This window comes from Motacilla alba, chromosome 18, assembly GCF_015832195.1.
Source record: "Motacilla alba alba isolate MOTALB_02 chromosome 18, Motacilla_alba_V1.0_pri, whole genome shotgun sequence".
NCBI classification, from domain to species: domain Eukaryota; kingdom Metazoa; phylum Chordata; class Aves; order Passeriformes; family Motacillidae; genus Motacilla; species Motacilla alba.
The window spans coordinates 1,201,625-1,219,883 of NC_052033.1; the positions used below are offsets into that span (position 1 = coordinate 1,201,625).

General features: G+C 52.1%; 2 protein-coding genes across 3 annotated transcripts in view; both read left to right on the forward strand.

The window, feature by feature from the left end:
• Positions 1–4,222: 4,222 nt before the first annotated feature.
• TSEN54 (tRNA splicing endonuclease subunit 54) lies at positions 4,223–14,426 on the forward strand. Of its 2 annotated transcripts, none has more exons than XM_038157453.1 (11): positions 4,223–4,299; positions 4,701–4,853; positions 5,937–6,000; positions 6,142–6,225; positions 7,467–7,565; positions 8,534–8,586; positions 8,925–9,023; positions 10,120–10,748; positions 11,210–11,270; positions 11,977–12,099; positions 13,162–14,426. In XM_038157453.1, the coding sequence occupies exons 1-11, from the start codon at positions 4,271–4,273 to the stop codon at positions 13,310–13,312; spliced, it is 1,545 nt and encodes a 514-aa protein (XP_038013381.1). In that variant the 5' UTR covers positions 4,223–4,270; the 3' UTR covers positions 13,313–14,426. The 2 variants fall into 2 exon arrangements, with proteins under 2 accessions (XP_038013381.1, XP_038013382.1); XM_038157454.1 differs by having other exon boundaries at positions 11,977–12,093.
• A 1,495-nt stretch (positions 14,427–15,921) lies between these two features.
• The window catches only part of LLGL2 (LLGL scribble cell polarity complex component 2), a 33,012-nt gene continuing 30,674 nt past the window's right edge, over positions 15,922–18,259 (forward strand). The window contains exon 1 of the mRNA XM_038157329.1: positions 15,922–16,052. The gene's annotated coding sequence lies outside the window, so the exon portion shown is untranslated. The remainder of the gene's footprint in view (positions 16,053–18,259) is intronic.

The following is an 18,259-nucleotide window of genomic DNA, read 5'->3' on the forward strand; positions in this document are numbered from 1 at the left end:
AGGCAGTGATAGCTGTCAGCAAACCAGAGCACATAGTGGTTATGGACATGTATTAACTGCTTAATCCCCAAAGTCCTGCTCTCAAAGACATGTTTTTTTTTTTTTTTTTTTTCCTTAAAAATCTCATTCTATCCTCCAAGCCCAGCCCTGATGAGTGACAACAGAGGTTAAGCCCAGAAACCATCCTCAGTAATCTCCTGTTTGGACAAAAGTCTCTTTCCATTGCCCTGCCCAAACTCCCAGCTGTGACACGCTGTGGGAATGATCATAGGCATCCTAAAGCAATAAGGAATTTGCCAAAAGACTCCCAGGTGAGGCTAGAAAACAGACAGATCCCACACCTCCCAGACAAGCTGTAACACCTAACACCATTACCTGCTTTGCATCCAAACCCAAATACTTCAGTGTAGGCTCAAGGTCTGCCAAATCCTGCTGGAACAGACTGCCAAACCACCCCTTCTCATGGTCTACTGTAAGAAGTTTAAGTTGTCTCAGTGATGCTCTGGAAGCTCAGAATTGAGATGTTTTCACTAGAATATAATTAAGTATAATAAAAATCAGACAACTGATTGCTGAACTACAGCTGATTCATGATTTGTTGGGCAGTCATGATGTGGGCATAGCTCAGAGCAACTGTGATAACACCACAGGTATTGCAACACACACAGGAATTGAAGCATTTGCCAGTTTTAGGGAGTTTCATAAAATCACAGAATTGTTTGGGTTGGGAGGGACCTTAAGGCTCATCCCTTTCCAGACCCCTGCTTTGAGCAGGGACACCTTCCACTAGACCAGGCTGCTCAAAGCCCCCTCCAGCTTGGTCTTGAACATTTGTAACATCCTTTTCTGTCCGAAATCACACAAAGCATCTATACACAAATCCTCCTGGTATCAGAACATACTCCATGAGTTGTAATTAAGGCAAGATGATGCTCAATTATCCATCTCAGACACTGTTTTCCAAGTGTTACCATTTGTAAAGTCTGAGGCACAGCTGATTTTTGCAGAATTACTAAAATATTTCCAAACATCCTGCCAGGAACTGCAGGAGTTGTTAACACAGGGATTAAAGCAGGTAGCTGTACCTGGCAGAGCTGCTCTGCTCCAGCATAGAGCACGCAATTCCCACCTGGCTATGCTACTTGAAACTAGAAAAACAATCCTAAGGCCAAACCTTCTCCTGTTTTTTCAAAAAACACTGAGTCTATTTACATCAAGTTCATCCAGGAGTTAGCCACAATGAACTTGTGAATACAGGGACTGCATGAACACGACTTCAGCACAACAAAAAAGGACTGGAAGGACTCAAACCTATCCTCACACACCACAGCTCTGCTCTGCTCCCCCCTAGAGAAGGGTCAAAAGCAGGAGGGAGAAACAGGGACAGGCTGTCCTGTTCAGAAGAGGCAGCCAGCCCCCACTTTTCTTACATTTTATTAACAATTTTCCCAATCAGAAAAAAAAAAAAAAAAAACAAAACCAAACCCACCACAGCATAGTGGGCAAATGCACCACACTCACCTGCTCCAAGAGCCCACATCCACTACTCTGGTTTACTCAGTGTGGTGTCTCTCTAGGCAAATCAAGCCCTTTCTCACCTGGGATGATGGCAGTGTCCCACAGGGGAATCAGGAGCAGCTCTGGCCTCCACCATCAGCTTCCTCCATGGCTTCCCCTGCCTGCCAGCCAGCAAGGGCTGGATCCTGCTCTGCTCCCTGGTGCCACACACCCACAGCCTTCCTGTGGGACCTCACAGTCCCACATCCATCATTACCTGAGCTCCTAGGACCCCCTGAACAAACCATTCCCTCACAGTGCCAGGTTTCACCACTGCTCAGCTCAGTGACCATTAGTTCAGCTTCTTTCCACAACCATGTCCACAAAGAGAACCCAGGACAGTCATGCTCCACTCAAAACACATTCAGGTTCCACCCTGAACAAAGGTAAAAATACCCCAAATTTAAGGAAAGAAACCCATAAAACCCCACCACAAACACTACAGAGTTTCAAAGCAGCTGGTCAGAAACCTAACACTAAAAATCCTAACTCAAACCCAGAGTATCTAAAAGGAAAAAAGAAAGCCACCTCACCCTCCATTTGCAAGTGGAGAATAGGAAGTGCAGCCCCCAGGACCACCCACACCCAGCTGGTGACACTCAGAATTAGGGCTGATAAGAGGATTCAGCTGGGGAGAACATGAGTCCCATCCTGCCAAGGCTCTGCTGGTGCCCCTGAGAGGAACAGGACGTCCCCCCACCACATGACAGCTAAAATCCCAGTATTGAAAAGAAGCATGAACTGAGATTAGTCTTGACATTTCTGGGTCTTGTAATCACAGTGGGTGACAAAAGCAAATTCTGGATCAGAGCTTTTCCCTGAGCAATTTAAACACAGCTATTTTAGGAAGACTGAGCTAAACAAAGGGGTGACAGCCCAAAAGTTGAAAGCCACAGGATGTGGGGTCCTGGGATTATGTGATAATCAGGCAGTCCAAGCAGTCTCCAAACTACATGTACTTTTTGGAAATCAGGGTGAAAAAGCACTGCCCCTGCACAGCCTTCTGCCCCTCACCCCATTTGTGGGTTCTTGTCCCCCCATGTGCTGGCCAAAATCACTTGACCCCCTCGCAAGGTGAAGGCTCTATTCAGGAGGAGGAAATAATGAGGCAGGAAGTGAAAATTAAATCATTTCAGTGGAAAATGGAAGGGAATGGTTTTTACATTCATCTCCTGTTGTTGGCATCTTGTCAAAGGGCTTTTATTGGGAAACCACAGTTGGACCCAGGGACTCTGGTAGGGAGAAAAGCTGTGTTTTTCCTACTTGAGGCTCAGTGCCTCCTGTGAGATATCCCACAGCAACAGGAGACGGGTTTGAGGTGAAACTTGAACTTTTGTTGCGTTTCCCCATCAGACCTGTCCATGCCTTCCCTGGCAGCCAGTCCAGCCATGCTGGCAGAGGTGTGAGGCCCCAGTGCATCACTGCACATTCCAGGCAGTCAAAGGTACCAGCCACTGCTGAAGCCTGAGCCAGGAGAAATAGTGACACCACTTTAGGGACAATCCTCCTGCCCCAGGGGGCAGCACACAGCCACTTCCAGACTGGTCTGGCTGGTCCCACATAGTTCCGACAGCCCCATGGTAGGGCACAGCCTGTCTGTGATGCTGGGGAAATGTACTGAAGAGTTTATTGAGCTGGTAAGATTTTAGGAATTTGTGAGGATTTAAGAATTATTTATATTATAATTACTAAGAATTTATTATTTAAGAAATTATTTTCCTTTGGGGAAATGTATTTAAGAAAGGGCAAAATGCAGTGAGGAGAGAGAGGGAAAACTTGATAGAAGGTCCTGTGAGCAGCATGGCTGGGGGAAAGAGGGGAAGGACAGGTGGTCCAGGTGCTGCACTGCTCCTCAGAAGCCTGGACAGAGCAGATATCCAAGCCTGGGACTAATATTAATTAGCAAGAATTTTGTTTGTTTGTGGGTTTTTTGGTGTGTGGTTTTTTGTTTGTTTTTGTTTTCTGGGGTTTTTGTTGTTGTTGGGTTTGGTTTTTTTGTTTTTTAACTCAAACCAAGCCTGTTTACCCGTATCATTTACCGGTGCATGATCTTCCTGCCCTTTACTGCAACCCATGATTCGTTTCACCTCCCTCCTGCCATCCCGGCTGCGGATGGGGCGTGTGGGAGCGGCGGGCGTTCATCGGGGGCAGCTCAGCACGGCGGACCTGGGTCAGACACCGGGGCAAAACCCGGTGCCCGGCCTGAGTGCTCCGTCCCCTCCCCGCTCCCGGTCCGGTCCCTCAGCTGTGCCAGGCCCTGGGCGCTCCGTCCCCTCCCCGCTCCATTCCCGGTGCCCGTGCCCGGTCCCTCAGCTGTGCCCGGCCCTAGGTGCTCCGTCCCCTCCCCGCTCCATTCCCGGTGCCCGGTCCCTCAGCAGTGCCCGGCCCTGGGTGCTCCGTCCCCTCCCCGCTCCATTTCCCGTGCCCGGTCCCTCAGCTGTGCCCGGCCCTGGGTGCTCCGTCCCCTCCCCGCTCCATTCCCGGTGCCCGGCCCTGGGTGCTCCGTCCCCTCCCCGCTCCATTCCCGGTGCCCGTGCCCGGTCCCTCAGCAGTGCCCGGCCCCGGGTGCTCCGTTCCCTCCCCGCTCCATTCCCCGTGCCCGGTCCCCGCCGCTCGCAGTCCTCCGAGCCGCCAGGGGACGCGTTGGCAGAGCTCGCCCCTCTTGGCGGCGCTCGTGCCCGACGGCGGAAGGACGCTGGTCGTGCACGTGCCCATGGAGGCTGGCGGGTCCCGCCGCCTCAGGTGGGGCGGAAGGGGGGAAAGCGGGGAGGCACCGGGGGAACCCGCGGTGAGGGGGCTGAGGAGGTGCCGTGGGGAACCGCAGGCACCCGCGCTACGGGAGATCGCGGGAGCACCGGGGGGAGCCTGCGCAACTGGGGACCGGGGAGGCACCGGCGGAACTCGCGGTACCGGGGAAAAGGAAGCACCGGCGGGAGCCACCGATGAGGGGTCCGGGGAGGTACCGGGGGGACCCGCGGTACGGGGCCTGGGGAAGCACCGCGGGAGCCCCCGGTACGGGGATCTGGAGGGGCTACTGAAGCACGGGAGGACCGGGGAGGCCCCGGGAACACTGCAGTCCGGGGCTGCCCGGGGTCCCGGGGCTGTCGGCCGCTCCCCCGTCCCTCACCACCTGTCTCCCGCAGCACGGCGGAGCAGGCGGAGCGTCGCCAGGCCCCGCGGAGCCCCCGCGGGCAGAAGGATTTCCTCCCCGACGGCTCGGCCCGGCAGGCCGAGAGGCTGCGGCGCTGCTGCGAGGAGCAGTGGCGGCTGCTCTGCGAGGAGCGCCCGGAGCGGCCGTAAGTCCATCCCTGGGAGCGGCGCTGGGAATGGCTTTCCCCGTGGAAGGGATGATGCCGGCGGGCAGAGCACAGCTCGGGGGTTACGGGTGCGATCGAGCTGTTGGTAGCAGGAGGTGTTGGTCAGCGCAATAAACCCCCCGCAGTTCACCTGCACTCAGTGCCCTTGCTGGAGCAGCAGCAGTGCGACACAGCCTGGCTGTCCGTGAAGGGGCACAGGGACATGCTGGCACACCTGTGGCTTCAGAAAGTCCCTCACAGGGCTCTTGGTTTTTACAGGTGCGTGTGTAATCCTGTAGCCTTTGTAGGTACTGCAGCCACTGCTGTAGCAGCCACTACCTTCTTGGGCATGATCCAAGTTACAGAGTGGTTTGTTGATGCTCCTGTGTGGCCTTGTGCAGATTTGACCAACTGTCAGTGTCCCTGATGTATCAGTTTTGGTTGTTTCAACAGTGCTGCCAGACTTTGGTGCTTATCACTTGGGAGGCATTCACACCCACCTTTCAAGATGCACCTTCTCTGCTTGGCCTGCAGCTATTAATTTTTCCCTATGAGGCCCCGTGGGTGGGGTACAGTGATTAGAGCATGTCTTGGCAGCAGCTGAGTTCTGTATGATACGGAATCGCTGAATGGTTTAATTTGGAAGAGACCTTAAAGATCACCCCATTGGACTCTCTGCCATAGGCAAGGACACCTTCCACTAGACCAGGTTGCTCAGAGCCCCATCAAACCTGGCTGTGAACGCTTACAGGAACGTGGCAGCCACAGCTTCTCTGGGCAACCTGTGTTAGTTCCTCAATATCCACATATCCTGGCTTAGTCCATGCATCTCCAGCAAGCTGCTGTAGCCTGTGGACATGTCTCTGTGGTGCTGACTGAAGACACTTTTAACCGGTTGGTGATGATAAAGTGCTGCTAGATCTAGGGGATGATGGCTTTCTAATGCCTTGTGAAAATGCCACCTGGAAACTTTCTGCCCTTTGACACCTTCCCGAGCTTGTTTTGAGCTTGTTTTGTGTTGCTACACCGGGAGCTGATTGTAGGCCACACTAGCAGTTATAAACAAATCTTTATTCTTCTCAGGGGGAGTCTGGTGAAGGCTGAGTGGAAACCAGAACAGGGCATCGTGGAGCTGAAGTCCCCTGCGGTGAGTGCTACAGAGTGTGTTCAGTGCCATCATCTCCTGCTGCCCTCACAGATTCTTTAATTTGCTTCTTGCAATGGAAGGGAGCCTGGCTGTCAGCAGGGAACAGCCAGAACCAATCAGGGATTTGTGTTCCTGTTCCAGGGAAAGTTCTGGCACACCATGGGGTTCTCAGAACGAGGCAAACAATGTCTGCTGCCCGAAGAAGCTCTGTACCTGCTGGAGTGTGTAAGTAGGATGAGGGCACTGGGTCCTCACTGAGTGGAGGAGCTGTAACAGCTGATAAACAGCTGGTTCTCAAGGAATTGTCTCTTTTAGTGTGTTGCTGATGGACCTGTTTGTCACCAGGCTGTGGGTTCATACCTTGTACTTTCAAGCAGCCTCTGTGTCACCGACAGAGTATGTTAGTTGGATCTGTGGCCAGTTCATTCACCTTAAGCAGAGGTCTTTGGGGTTGCTGCTTGGGATTTCTTCCCAGTATTTATGGCAGAAAGAAATTTAAATGTGACAGACAGAATAGTGAGACCACGTTGTGTTCAGTGCTCCTCTGCTTGCAGAAATGCTGCTTAGGGCTCAGCTGGATTTCTCTGCTGTAGAAAGGGGTTTTTTTTGGTCTCTCCTCCAAAACCTGTTATCAATAGAATTGGTGCATTGATCTTAAGGGAACTTTTATCTCTCAGCAAAACAAGCAGATTGTGAGCGTCTGATGCCATCTCTTAAATCCTGAGGCAAAACTGGGGCTTTTTTACCCCTGGCATTCTGAGAAATAGTTTGTAGACAAATTGATGGTAATAAAATGTTTTAGTCAGATGCTGAGTACAAAATCCCCCTAAAAGCAGAAAAGACCAGTGAGATGACTACAGCCTATGTCATGAAAAAGGTGTGGTTTCTAGGGTTTTGTTTTCTTTATGAGCAGACACCATTTAAAAAGACAAAAAGGAGGAAAAGGAGGTGTAGCCTAAAACAGCCTCCTGGAGGTCATTTGCTATTCCCAGGGGAAGTTACCTATGGGATCTCTGGGTCTGTAAAGGAGGTAAATGCTTCTGATGGGGGCACCAATTGGTGCCACCTGAAGCTGCCGTTCATTCCTCCTCCAGTTCTCAGTTATGCTGGTCATAAATGCTTTTGTTGTTGTGCTGTATCCTGAATCACTCAGATCATCAAAGTTAATTTATCTCTCCAAGCAGTGGTTATTTTATCAGCTGAGCATCTTGCTCCCAGCTTCATCCTCTGAACAGATGCAGGAGCTGAGAGCTGTGGGTGGGAACTTCTTACCTGGCTGATCAAACCAGGGTATGGGGGAACTGGGTATGAGAAAGGGACTGTACGTAGTCCAGATGGCACATGGGGAGAGATGGATATCATGTCAGGGAGGGTGCTGGGACCAGCTGTCAGACCAGTGGGAAAGGACAGGGTGTGAGCTTGCATAGATTTGTTCCTGTGACTCACACCAAGCTTCTGCCCTGCAGGGCTCTGTCCAGCTCTTTTACAGAGATGTGCCCCTGTCAATCCAGGAAGCCTATGAGACCCTGCTGTGCCAGGAGGCAGTGAGCCTGTCACATTACCAGGTGTGTTGGGACCTCCAGCTGTTGGAGGAGGATGAAGGCAGAAAGCCCAGCCTCAGCCACACAAGTTCTTCCAGTGGCTGGAAGCAGGGTAGGATGATGGGGAGGGAAGGGAAGTCATTCTCAGTTGTTCCCACTCACCTTCTTCCATATGTTCAGTTCATGTTTCCCCACCTTTGCTTTGGGTTCTAACCCTGGCATTTGCTCCTCTGCCAGTGCCACACTGTCCTGGTTTAGGGCAATTTTGGGAGAAAAACCTCTAAAGAGGTTTCCTCTAGAAAGCAAATTCAAGTGGCCCCTCCCACAACTCGTTTGGGAAAAAGATTTCCTTGGAGAAAAGTGGAAAAAACTGTTTATTTAACAGGCAAAGCATTTACCAGCACAAAAAAAAGAGAATAATATTAAACAATAAAACCTCTTGCTGCTCCAAAAGAGATGGCAAACTCACAAAGTCCCCTTCCTGGGTCCCCTTAGTGGGCTGTAGCTTGGCTCACTCAGTCTCTGATCAGTCCCTCCAGTGCTGGAAGTGCAGCAGCCCAGGCCTGGCCCAGTGGGCCACAGGTGCGAGCTGCTGGTGCTCTTCTGGTGTTCAGTCCAGAGCAGGTTAAACAGGTCCAAAGAGAAAGAAAACCCACAGTCCAGGGAACTTCTCTGCCTCAGCTAGCTAAAAACCAACTAAAAGCAAAGGAGAGCTCTGTCCCACCGTCTGTCTGTCCACAGACAACACAGTGCAGGAGCCAGAATGTGGAGGAGTGAGTGCAGTTCCTGAAAATGAACCGCACGCTTCTTCTCCCCCCACCTTTGCTCTCAGAACCAATCTTAAAGGTGCAAAACTTATTTCTGGGCTAAACAGATGAATGGGGATACGAGCATCAAAAAGTCACCCCAGGACATCACTCAGTCACAGTGGAACTGAAGTAAATTGTTTGTGTTTAGAGTGATTTAACCTTCTTGCTTTCCTTTGCTCTAAGGTGTTCAGCCACTTGAAGCAACTGGGTTATATTGTACTGAGATTTGACCCCAGGTAACCAACTTTTCCTTCCCATGCTGCTTTCTCCTTCCTGAAGACCCTGAGACTCTGTACCCACCGCCTGGCCCCAGGGAATGGGACCAGAGAAGAGGACTTTGGCCCTGCATTCTATCTCCTGGGAGGATTGAGGACTAAAAGTGGCACTCTAGCCTTCCTTGCTCCTCCCTCCTGAGGAGGTGATTTGGAACATGAAATGGGGCATGAACTGAGGGCCATTCTGGTCCCACTTGGGCATTTTCTGTGTCTTTGGTTGCTGTATCCTGGGGGCTGAACAGAAAGTAGTTCCTCTACATCACCCTGCCCTCAGCCTCCATGTTGGTCTCTCCTTCCAGCTCTGTCCCGTCTCCCTACGAGAGGCAGCTGAACTTGGAAAGTCACTGCAAGAGCACTGGGAAACACCATCGCAAGAGGAGGAGAAGTTCCAGCCCCTGGTAAGGATGTGGCCCAAAGCTTTCTCCCATCCTCTTCAGGCCAGGCTTATTCAGGAACAGCTGCTTTGCTGCAGTGTCCCCAGGTCCTCCTGCTGGGAGTGACCTTGTATGGCACCTTGCTCTTGGCTGTCCCCAGGCAGTGCAGCACTTTTTCTGAACACTTTGCAGTGTTGCCTTTTGTCACGTGTGTGTCATGCCAGAGCTAAGAGGGACAAATTGCCCCCAGGTCCTCCACCTGTGGGGGTGAGATGTCAAAAGAGAAGGGTGGAGAGGTCAGTGCAAAAGGAACACGTGTCATGTGCCTCCTCCTGGTCTTTTTTAGCAGGAGCACAGCTACCACAGTGCACATCTTGCATTTATCCACCTCCTCAGTCCAATTTACCTGCCAGGACTCAACAGCAGAGAGCAGACTTGTGTCCTAGGGCTTGCACATGTCTGAAACATCACACAACCTGACAATGAGCAATTCCTCTCATAATTCTGACAGTTCCCAGGAGGTGGCGTCAGCCTTTCAGAAACGGGGAAGATGAGGCTGGAGAGTCTCTGTTGACAGTAAATCAGTGCCTGAGGAGTTGTAGAGTTGTAGGAACTGGGAGATTAAACTGCTGGTCTAAGAACTGCCCCATCTTCTCTGGAATCAGGGTCTGAATCTCACCAATAAGAGGTGCTGGCAGGCAGGTTTCTGCCTGGCTTGTGCTGCTTTGGCTGAAGTCCATAGTGTTTGCATGGAGGTGTTTGGGTCAGTGTCTGGGGTGTGGACCTGGCATGGCAGGTTGGGAGCATTGTCTATACAGATCAAGGCTGAGATTCTCTTGGGCGTTTAAGTCAAACCTTGTGCAGGACTTCCCAGAAGTTTAATCTGCCTTTGGCATTCACTGTTTAGTTTTGCCTGCTTTTTTCTTTTCTCATTTGTCTCACAAAGAAGTTGTTGTGAAGGGTTTGCAGACCTTTCTGGGGGTTCCTGCCACCTTTGCTGTCCTTCCTTCAGGCTGGGCAGACTGCATTCTTCCTGTTAACAGGGAGCAGTCAGAATTTAAAGGAAAGCAAGGTCAACTGCATTCTCTCCCTGAATTTTTTACTGTTCCTTTATCTTTAGGTTGCATGAGAAGAAACATAAAGTATATGAGGACCTTTCAGAAGCTGAAGGGACCTCCAGCAAAGATGGAGATGACTATGGAGACTCCATTCCAGTGGATGAAAAGCCCTTGTCAGTGCAGCCAGAGGAATCAGATGCTGGCAGTGCAGAGGGGGAGTCAATGCCAGTTCTTCTTGATACAGGACAAAAGGACTCTCTGAGCTTCTCCAGCAAGCAGGCTGGAGACCACAAGGAGAGCAGCACTGACACTCATGCACCCCGCTGGGATTTTACCACCATCACATTTCCCAACATGGCCTCAGACCAGCCATGCACACATCTGCCCTCCCCTGACAGCAGGCTCCTGCCAGAGAACGTGCCAGGCAGGGAGGTGGATGCAGCTTCCTGGTGCACACAGATCAACCAGAAACAGGAGAAGCTGTCACGGAAGGAGAGGAAGCAGCGGGAGAGGGAGAGCAGGTACAAGAGCAGTGTCAATGCCGACCAGGAGGTGAGGCGCTGCTCCAACTGGCAGGAGTACAAAGCCCTCTTGGAACAGAGGAGGCAGCAGAGGGTTTGGAAGCGACCTTCACACCTCTGGGACCAAGCTGTCGTACCGCTGCTGCGGCCAGAAGAAGTGACCTCGCCAGGTGTGGCTCTGGGAATTTGACAGGGACCTTTCTCTCCCCCTAGCTCTGAGAAAGTGTGTGGTATGCAGCAGCAAAAGGGATGACATGGAGAAGCTGAACATCAGTTTTGGGGACAGTACTTTGAGCAGGAGAATCTTTCTATAGCCCACTCAAGTGCCAGGATAAACAGGGCCTTGGGAGGGCTTCTAATCCATTCCCCATGTCCTGATGTATTGCAGTCCTTCCTGCTGGGCTGTTAGGCATGTGCAGTCAGGGCCAGCAAGATGCAAAGCAACTGCAGAGTGCCTGGGCTATGTGCTGGGAGGAGATGAGGAAGTTGAGGTCTTTGAAGTAGCCAGTGGTGATTGTGGAGCTGCCAGCCATTGTCAGAGGAGGAAGGCTTGTGGGTGGTGTGGAGTGCTTGGAGTGCCCTGGGTGGGAAATTGCTGGTCTGATCCTTTCCCCGTTCCTTCTCCCTCCAGCTGCGCTCCTCCAGCAGATCAGTGTGCTGCAGCCCTCCCACATCCTGGATGGAGCCTCCCGGTTAGTATCCAGCCAGTCAGCTTGGAGCTGTTGGGGAGCAGGAGTGTCTTGTGACTGTCCCTGCTTGTGAGGTCTGTGAAGTGCTCCCAGCAGCAGTTTGGGAGCTGCTGCTCATCCAGGGTGCCAAGAGAACCCAGTGCTTTGCTCCATGACCCCCTAGCATCTCTAGTGAGGGGGTGACATTTCCATGAAGTAGCAGGTCCTGCAGCAACAGAGCCAGGGCTTTCCAGGCCAATTAAAACAGCAGGGTTCCTCTCTTATCCTGCCCTTCCGTCTCTGCCCCCCAGCCAGAGGTTCGATTGGGTTTCACCTGTGCCTCATCCCTGGAATGGGCTGCCATGCCTGCTTCAGTGGTTGTGAAACCTTGGCTTTGGGACTTTGGGTTCTGATCCTGCCTCAGAGTCTGTGTGGTGCTTGTGAGCAGTTCCTGCAGTGCTTTGCTCCTGGTCTTTGTTAGTGCTGCTTCTTGTGAGGGCGAGGGGTAGATGTGAGCCAGGATCTTGCTCTGGTCTGACCACAGGAAAATTCTGGAAAGTAATTAATACAGTTGCAAGGTCAGTCCTTTGAGGAGTGAAGCCTTTCAAGGGACCCAAACTAGTCAAAACTAGACCCAAACTAAAGGGAGTGTTTGCTCCCTCTTTTTTCTGCTGTACCCATACCCTGCAGTGTTCCGATCCCATATCTGTGTGGGTGTGTTCCCCTGCAGGCTGCAGGAGGACCCAGAGGCCATGAAGATAGACTTCAATGTGTATCAAGCAGATGCTGTGTCCAAGTTTAAGAAGACAAACCCTGGGAAGCCGCATGTCAGGATGTGTGTTCGGAGGTACCCGTGAGTCTTGTGCTTTTCTGAAACTTTGCAGTTGTTGTGGAAACGAAGTCCTAATGATCTGTAAATGACCCAACATCTTGTGAGCTTTACAGATCATCTGAGTGTCTCCCTTGAGGGTGGTGCTGCCCAGGATTTTTTTTTCTTTCAGTTCCTCATCCTTTGTTGGAGGCTGTGGCCGACAGTTCCCCCGCTTCCCCCTGCCCTTACATTCAACCCACACTATTTGGTCATGTGGTTGCTGCTCATGTCTGAGTATTGCTGGGAGTCAGGAGAAAGAAGCCACAGCTTTTATGCAATGCTTGTGAAATTCAGGTAGAACCCAATGCTACGGGAGCTGAATCCTCAGTCAGTGCTGATCACTGTGGATTTCTGCAGAGATGAAGCTCCCTGGAACTTGCTACAGGCTCTGAGCCATGGGTTCAGTATTTTTGTCAAGTGTAATGTTAAAATCACTAAGAACAGAGGGTAGGTGTCCCCTTTCTTGCTGGATCCAGAACCTGATACTTAAACTCCGTACCTAGGTACAAAGTTCAGTTTCTGCCTTTTCTCATTTTGCTTTACTAAAACTGTCCCTCTGCTCTCTGCAGCTGTAGTAGACAGAGCAAGGAAGGTGGTATTGCAGTTTTACCAAGGTATGTCATAAGCCAGTAGGATGATCCTTGTTGCCTAAATATTTTAATTGATGAGCAACCAGTCTCTGCAGAATTAAAAGGAGTGAAAAGCAGGTCAGATGTTGATTCCAGCAACCTAAAGATCTTCCCAGCACAAAGGTATTAAGATTGCAGTGGACGGACCATTTGCCAATATCCCTGTGAGCCACATCTAATGGGCACAGCATGGAGCAGCGTGCAGTTTTCCTTGTTTTTGGCAAAGGATTCAACAGCTCCCAGTTCCCGGCATGCTGGGTACTCACTCTCAGGGCTGGCAGGACTGCAGTGGTTGGGGAGAATCACTACCAGCTCCTCAGGCCAGAGGAAGCTGTTGTGATGGCTGGCCAGGACAGCTTTGCCTCTGTGTTCCTCGTGCTTGGAGAACAAACAGGATGTTTTTCTCTCTCTGCAGCTTTGATGAGCAGATCCCCTCCCTGCGGGCTTTGAAGCAGGTGACGTATCTGAGTGGGGACGTCCCACTGGTCTTTGCACTGGTGGATCATGGAGAAGTCACCTTCTATTCACTGAAGGAGTTCAAGCTGCCCGTTGATGTTAATCACTGAAGCTGCTGTCACTTGCAGAAATGGGATGGGATAAAGGGAAGAGCTTTACTCAGGAGTTGTTTTCCTGATTAATGAAATATTACAGAACACAGAGCCTGTGATAACTGAAACCTTGGGAAGTTGGCCACTTTATTGGCTGTTACAGACTTCACCCACCCAGGTGGCTCAGGCATAGTGTGTAATTTACAGCACACAAGTCTGTTTGGCTTAGCTGGGCTTTTCTGGGCTGGGAGTACACACTGCGTTGTTCTTGAAGACACTGGCTCTCCAGCTTTCTCACCTCCTGGACCACTAGCCTGCCTTTCCTGAGTCATCTTTTGCTGACTGTGGACCATTAGAAAACACTTTGCTGGTGATCCTTTTATCACATGTAAAGAACCACTTTGCTACACCGATGGAATGGTTGGAGTGTCACTGAAGTCAATCAGGGACAGAATAAGCAGATCAGTGCTGGTGGCCTGAGCCTCTGTCATTCAGCTGTGCCAACGACCATCAGATCTGATTCTGGTCTGAAAAGGGCACAGCCATAAACTCAGTCACCTGGAGGAAAGTTTCCAGACACTTTAGAGCAGGAAACTGTGCCTTGAACACAATTTCATCAGCCAGAGGCCACAGAAAGCCCCAGAGCATTGCAGACAGCAGCTTGGCCTCCTGCAGCAGCTGTGTTGAGATGCATTTTGGCCACACAGTGTAAACCATGCGAAAACTTCACCACCCCTGGCAGCACACTGCATCTGGCAGTCTTACCAGGGCTGAACTGCAGCCCCTTTCTTTCAACCCAACATCTTCTTTCCTGGCTGTGGATCCTTGTTTTTTCTCTTGCATGTGAGAGGTCCCTGAGTAAAGAAAAAAGCTACAAATTCTCATCAGCTTTCCAATCTGCTCTCCACCAGAATATCTAGGTACGAAACTTGCTTTAGCCTCTATGCCAAAAGTGCCAGGTGCCAGAAGGTCTGCTCGGTGGGTTGAAGTGAGCTAAGCATGGCTGTGTTTGCTATCAAAGTTTTCAGAACTGTAATAGCAACTGGTTTAGATATGTTTTATTTGGTATTTTTTAAAATTCCTTTTGGAGATGCGGAGAAGGCTAAGCAATAAAAAAATCCTTTTCCAACGATGCAAGCTGCTCGGTGTGTTTCTTAATTCCGCTAGAAATGTTAAGTTATGCAGAGGGAGACTGTGGAGGCTACTGAGACCCGAGCAGCAGCAGCTGGTGAATGCCTGCTCAAGGTCATACAGCCCTGTGGCTGCGTAACCCTGGTAACCCTGCTCCTACGCCGTCTGTGCTTGGCTGCAGCCGCTGCCCTGTTCCCGGGGAGGGCAGCGTGACTCAGAGCCTGGAGGTGTCCCTACATCCGCGTGCAGTTCCTGTCGGCACACGACACCTCTTCCTCGTTCATCTTGCTCCTGCGTGGTCAGAGGTATCGTAGCCCAGGGTGCCGGGGCTCTGCTGCCAGCTCCTGTTTCACACACACGCCCCAGTTATCAGATGCTGGAAGTCGGCGGGGCTCTCCTGAGGTGAGGGGTCTGGCGGCTCCTCCCACGCTCCCTCCCCTTCCTCTTCCTCCTTCAAGCAGGGCTTTGGCTCTGGTAGTTTTTGCCAAAGCCGGGGTTGGCAGCCCCAGCTGCCCTCAGCATTCTCCCAGACTGTTTTACAGATTAAAGGCAGTGGGAAGGGAGTTTCTAAGAACAGGCACAGCCAGGAGAACTCCAGCCTGACCCTCAAGGCTCATGTTTATCCTGGAATTAGGTCAAACTCACTCCTGTTGATTTCAATCAATCTCATCTCTATGCCAAGGTGGAATTGTATTGATGAACTCTACGAGAGCCACCCAGTGAGTTTCACTGGGGCAGAGACTCCCTGATTCAGCACAAGACAATTACAATTTAATAACCACTGCAGGGAGGATTGAGAAACTGTGGCTGCCTTGCTCAGCACTGTAACATCTGATGGTGCCTTAACCCACCCCGGAATAGGAGCATGATCCAGACTGATACCACTGCTCCGTTTTGGCCTGTGATGCAGATCGGCTGAGCATTGCAAGAAGATGAGAGAACCGAATGTTTAATTGAAAAACATAACTTTTGGAAATGTGGGTGAAATACTGTTACCGGACCTTTGTCAGAGGTAATTTCAAGCTTTTGCATGGATGCAGAGTGGGCAGACCTTCACCTGCCATTGCCCTTTACAGCTTCCTTGCCCATCTGCTGTTCCCTGCAGCAGGACACGGGGTAGCTGCTGCGGGACTGTGCGGTGGGACTTTGTATTCCTCTCTCCAGCGAAGGCTTCGACTTTTTGCAAAGTCTGCCTATTTTCACAGGCAAGGCTGTGAAAGTTGGGAGCTCCCTCGCGGGGCTGGAGCCGGGAGGAAGGGCCCTGAAGTCCGGCCCCGGCTTTCCCCGCCGCCCTTTCCTGGGCTGCCTTTGCCGGGTGCCCGCGCTCCCCGAGCCGTGCGGTGCCGCTCCCTGATTGGCTACAGCGAGCGCGCTGCTGAATTATTCATGAGCGCGCTGGCCGCGAGGGAGGCGGAGCCGCGGCAGGGCCTTATTTGCATGCGATGCCACGCCCGCACACACCGTTTGCATAGCAGGACCCCGCCCAGTGGGCGGTCCCAAGCCAGGCCCGGCCCGCCGCGCCCCGCCCGGAGGTGCCCGCGGAGCGAGGCCGCTGCCGCCGCGCAGCTGAGGGGGAGCGGGCGCGGAGCGGAGCGCGGCCGGGGCGGCCCGGCCCCAGCCCCCGCAGGTGAGCGCCGCTCGCTGGGGCCGCGCGGGGAGGCGGGAGGGGCTCTCGGGAGGGGTCCCGGCGGGGGGTCCGGCCGGCACGGCCCCGGCAGAGCTCGCTGGGGCGGCCCCCGCCATGCCCGCCCGTGTTGGGCTGCGCGGCGGGGCCGGCAGGTGCTCGCCGGTGCCCCCGCCCCCGAGGGGGTTCGCCTCGCCCGTGCCCGGGCTCTCCGCGCTGCCTGGGCCGGCCGTGTCGGGGCTGCCCACACCTGAAGCCCCGGCGCACCCGGGGAGTCCGGCAGTGTCTCCCCGTGGAACTTGCAGCCGCGGCGCTGAGGGCTGGTGGGGTTTTGTTTGCTGCTGTGTCCGCTCCCGGGCTCGCTGCGCTATGACTGTCCCGGCCGGAGCGCTCAGCCCCGCGGGTACTGCGCGGCCGCCCCGCATCCCGGGATTCCCCGGGGGGGCTGGCGGCAGTGGCCGCTCCGGGACTTCCTGCCGGGCCCTCCAGCGGGTCCGGGCCGGGGCCGCTCCCGGGGGCTGCGGGAACCGCTCCCGCCCGATCCTGCGGTCGAAGATGCCCCTGCCCGCAGCCCGGCCCGCAAGTCTCCAGTGCTGCCGCTGGCTCCAAGCAGCGGGTCTTGGAGAAGACAAGAACAAGAACCGCAGTGACTCTGACTCCTTCGGGATATTCTGTTAACATTTTCTCTCTCTCTTTTTTTTTTTTTTTCCTTTTTTGATTTTTTACCTATGCCGGTATTAAATGCATCTTGTCACTATTGGTGGTTTTTCTTTCCTCTTCCCCAAAGTTGCTCCTCCTGAATGAAGGAGCATGTTTCTTCCAGCAGGCAACCAACAGGTGTAATAAAACGGTGAAGGAAGTCGTTCAGCCTTTGTCTCAGGTTGCCCTTCATTGTTCCATGGGAACAGGCTCTTGCTGGTATCTCCCCTCCTGGAGCTGAGGCTTAACCTTGGTGTTGGAGAAAGCTTTGCCTGTTTGTGTTTAGTTTTGTTGATGGTGTAGAGCAATTGAATCAGGCTCCTGGGTCTGTGTTTCTGCAGCCAATGGCACAAAGCCTTGTGCTGGTGTGGGGATAGTGACAGGACAGGGAAACAGCTCCACTGAGATGGTAGAAGTAAAAGTTGTCCAATTGTCACGTCTTGATGGGGAATGCTGCTCTTTGTAGTAATCTGAGAGCACTTCAGTCAACTGGAATATCTGGCTTTACCAAGTCCCAGCTGAAGCTGTGTGCTGAGAGCAGCTGCCTAGTGATCTTAGCTTTGAATCGGGAAGCTGGTGCTTCTGGCAAGTGGAATGCAAAGTGCTGGTAGTCCCAAGGCTCCTCCATGCATCCTGGCACGTTCCTTGTAGGGATAGACTGGCCCGTGGAGGAGATGAGGATGATCCGTGCCAGTAGTGAGCAGTTCCTAATCCTGCTCAGTGCTGCCTGTAGCCTGTCAAGGGGCTCTGTATAGTTTGTGGTATTGGAGAGGGAGAAGAGTTCTCAAACGTCTTCATAGGATTGTGCTGAGGAACGTCTTTTATTTGATTTTGAACAAATTGCATCTGCTATAACAGCTGACCGAAGAAAAGTACTGGAGGAGTTAAACCAGTTGAGAGCCCTTTATCTTCCAGTGGCCTTCTGGTATGGTAACATAATTATTCCTGGGAATTGCCTATGGAAGAGGTGTGTCTTTTCTTGGCTGACACAGAAGCTTGAGAAATGTCAAAGAGCAAAGGAGGTTTTAAACGTATGTCTTGAAGTTAATACATGGCAATAAGAGTATATGATACTGCTAGTACCATCGTCTTTCTTTAAAATAGGGAGGCACTGGTTTGGTTTCTGTGCAGAAATTGTGTGAAAACTCCAGTTCTTATATAAACGTTTCTCATAGCTGGATCTCTTTGTGTTGCTTTATGAAGCAAATGCTTTTGTGGTTTGCTCCATCGACCCACTGTTTGTAAAGTGCTGCTCCAAAGTTGCAAGCCACTTTTCTGTTTGATTCACACTCCTTAGTGTGAAAAAACAAAAGGTTTTGCATCATGGGCAATAATGTTCAGTGCAAAGACTTTGTTCTGCTGTAGCATTTTGAAACTTTGTGTTGTCATGCCCCCATGACAAGGAGAACACAATAGGAGTCCTAATGACACACAGGGTTTGCACAATTCCCAAATTCATTGCAGGTGGGTGGTTCCTGGTAACTCCAAGTACAAGGCTGCTGGCAGTACAT

What these genes read in the sequence shown, in the direction of transcription:
- TSEN54 (XM_038157453.1), top strand. Translation starts at nt 4,271, where the DNA reads ATGGAGGCTGGCGGGTCCCGCCGCCTCAG. An exon ending in GAGGAGCGCCCGGAGCGGCC is followed by an intron (nt 4,854 to 5,936) that starts GTAAGTCCATCC and finishes TATTCTTCTCAG; the next exon opens with GGGGAGTCTGGTGAAGGCTG. An exon ending in AGGAGAAGTTCCAGCCCCTG is followed by an intron (nt 9,024 to 10,119) that starts GTAAGGATGTGG and finishes CTTTATCTTTAG; the next exon opens with GTTGCATGAGAAGAAACATA.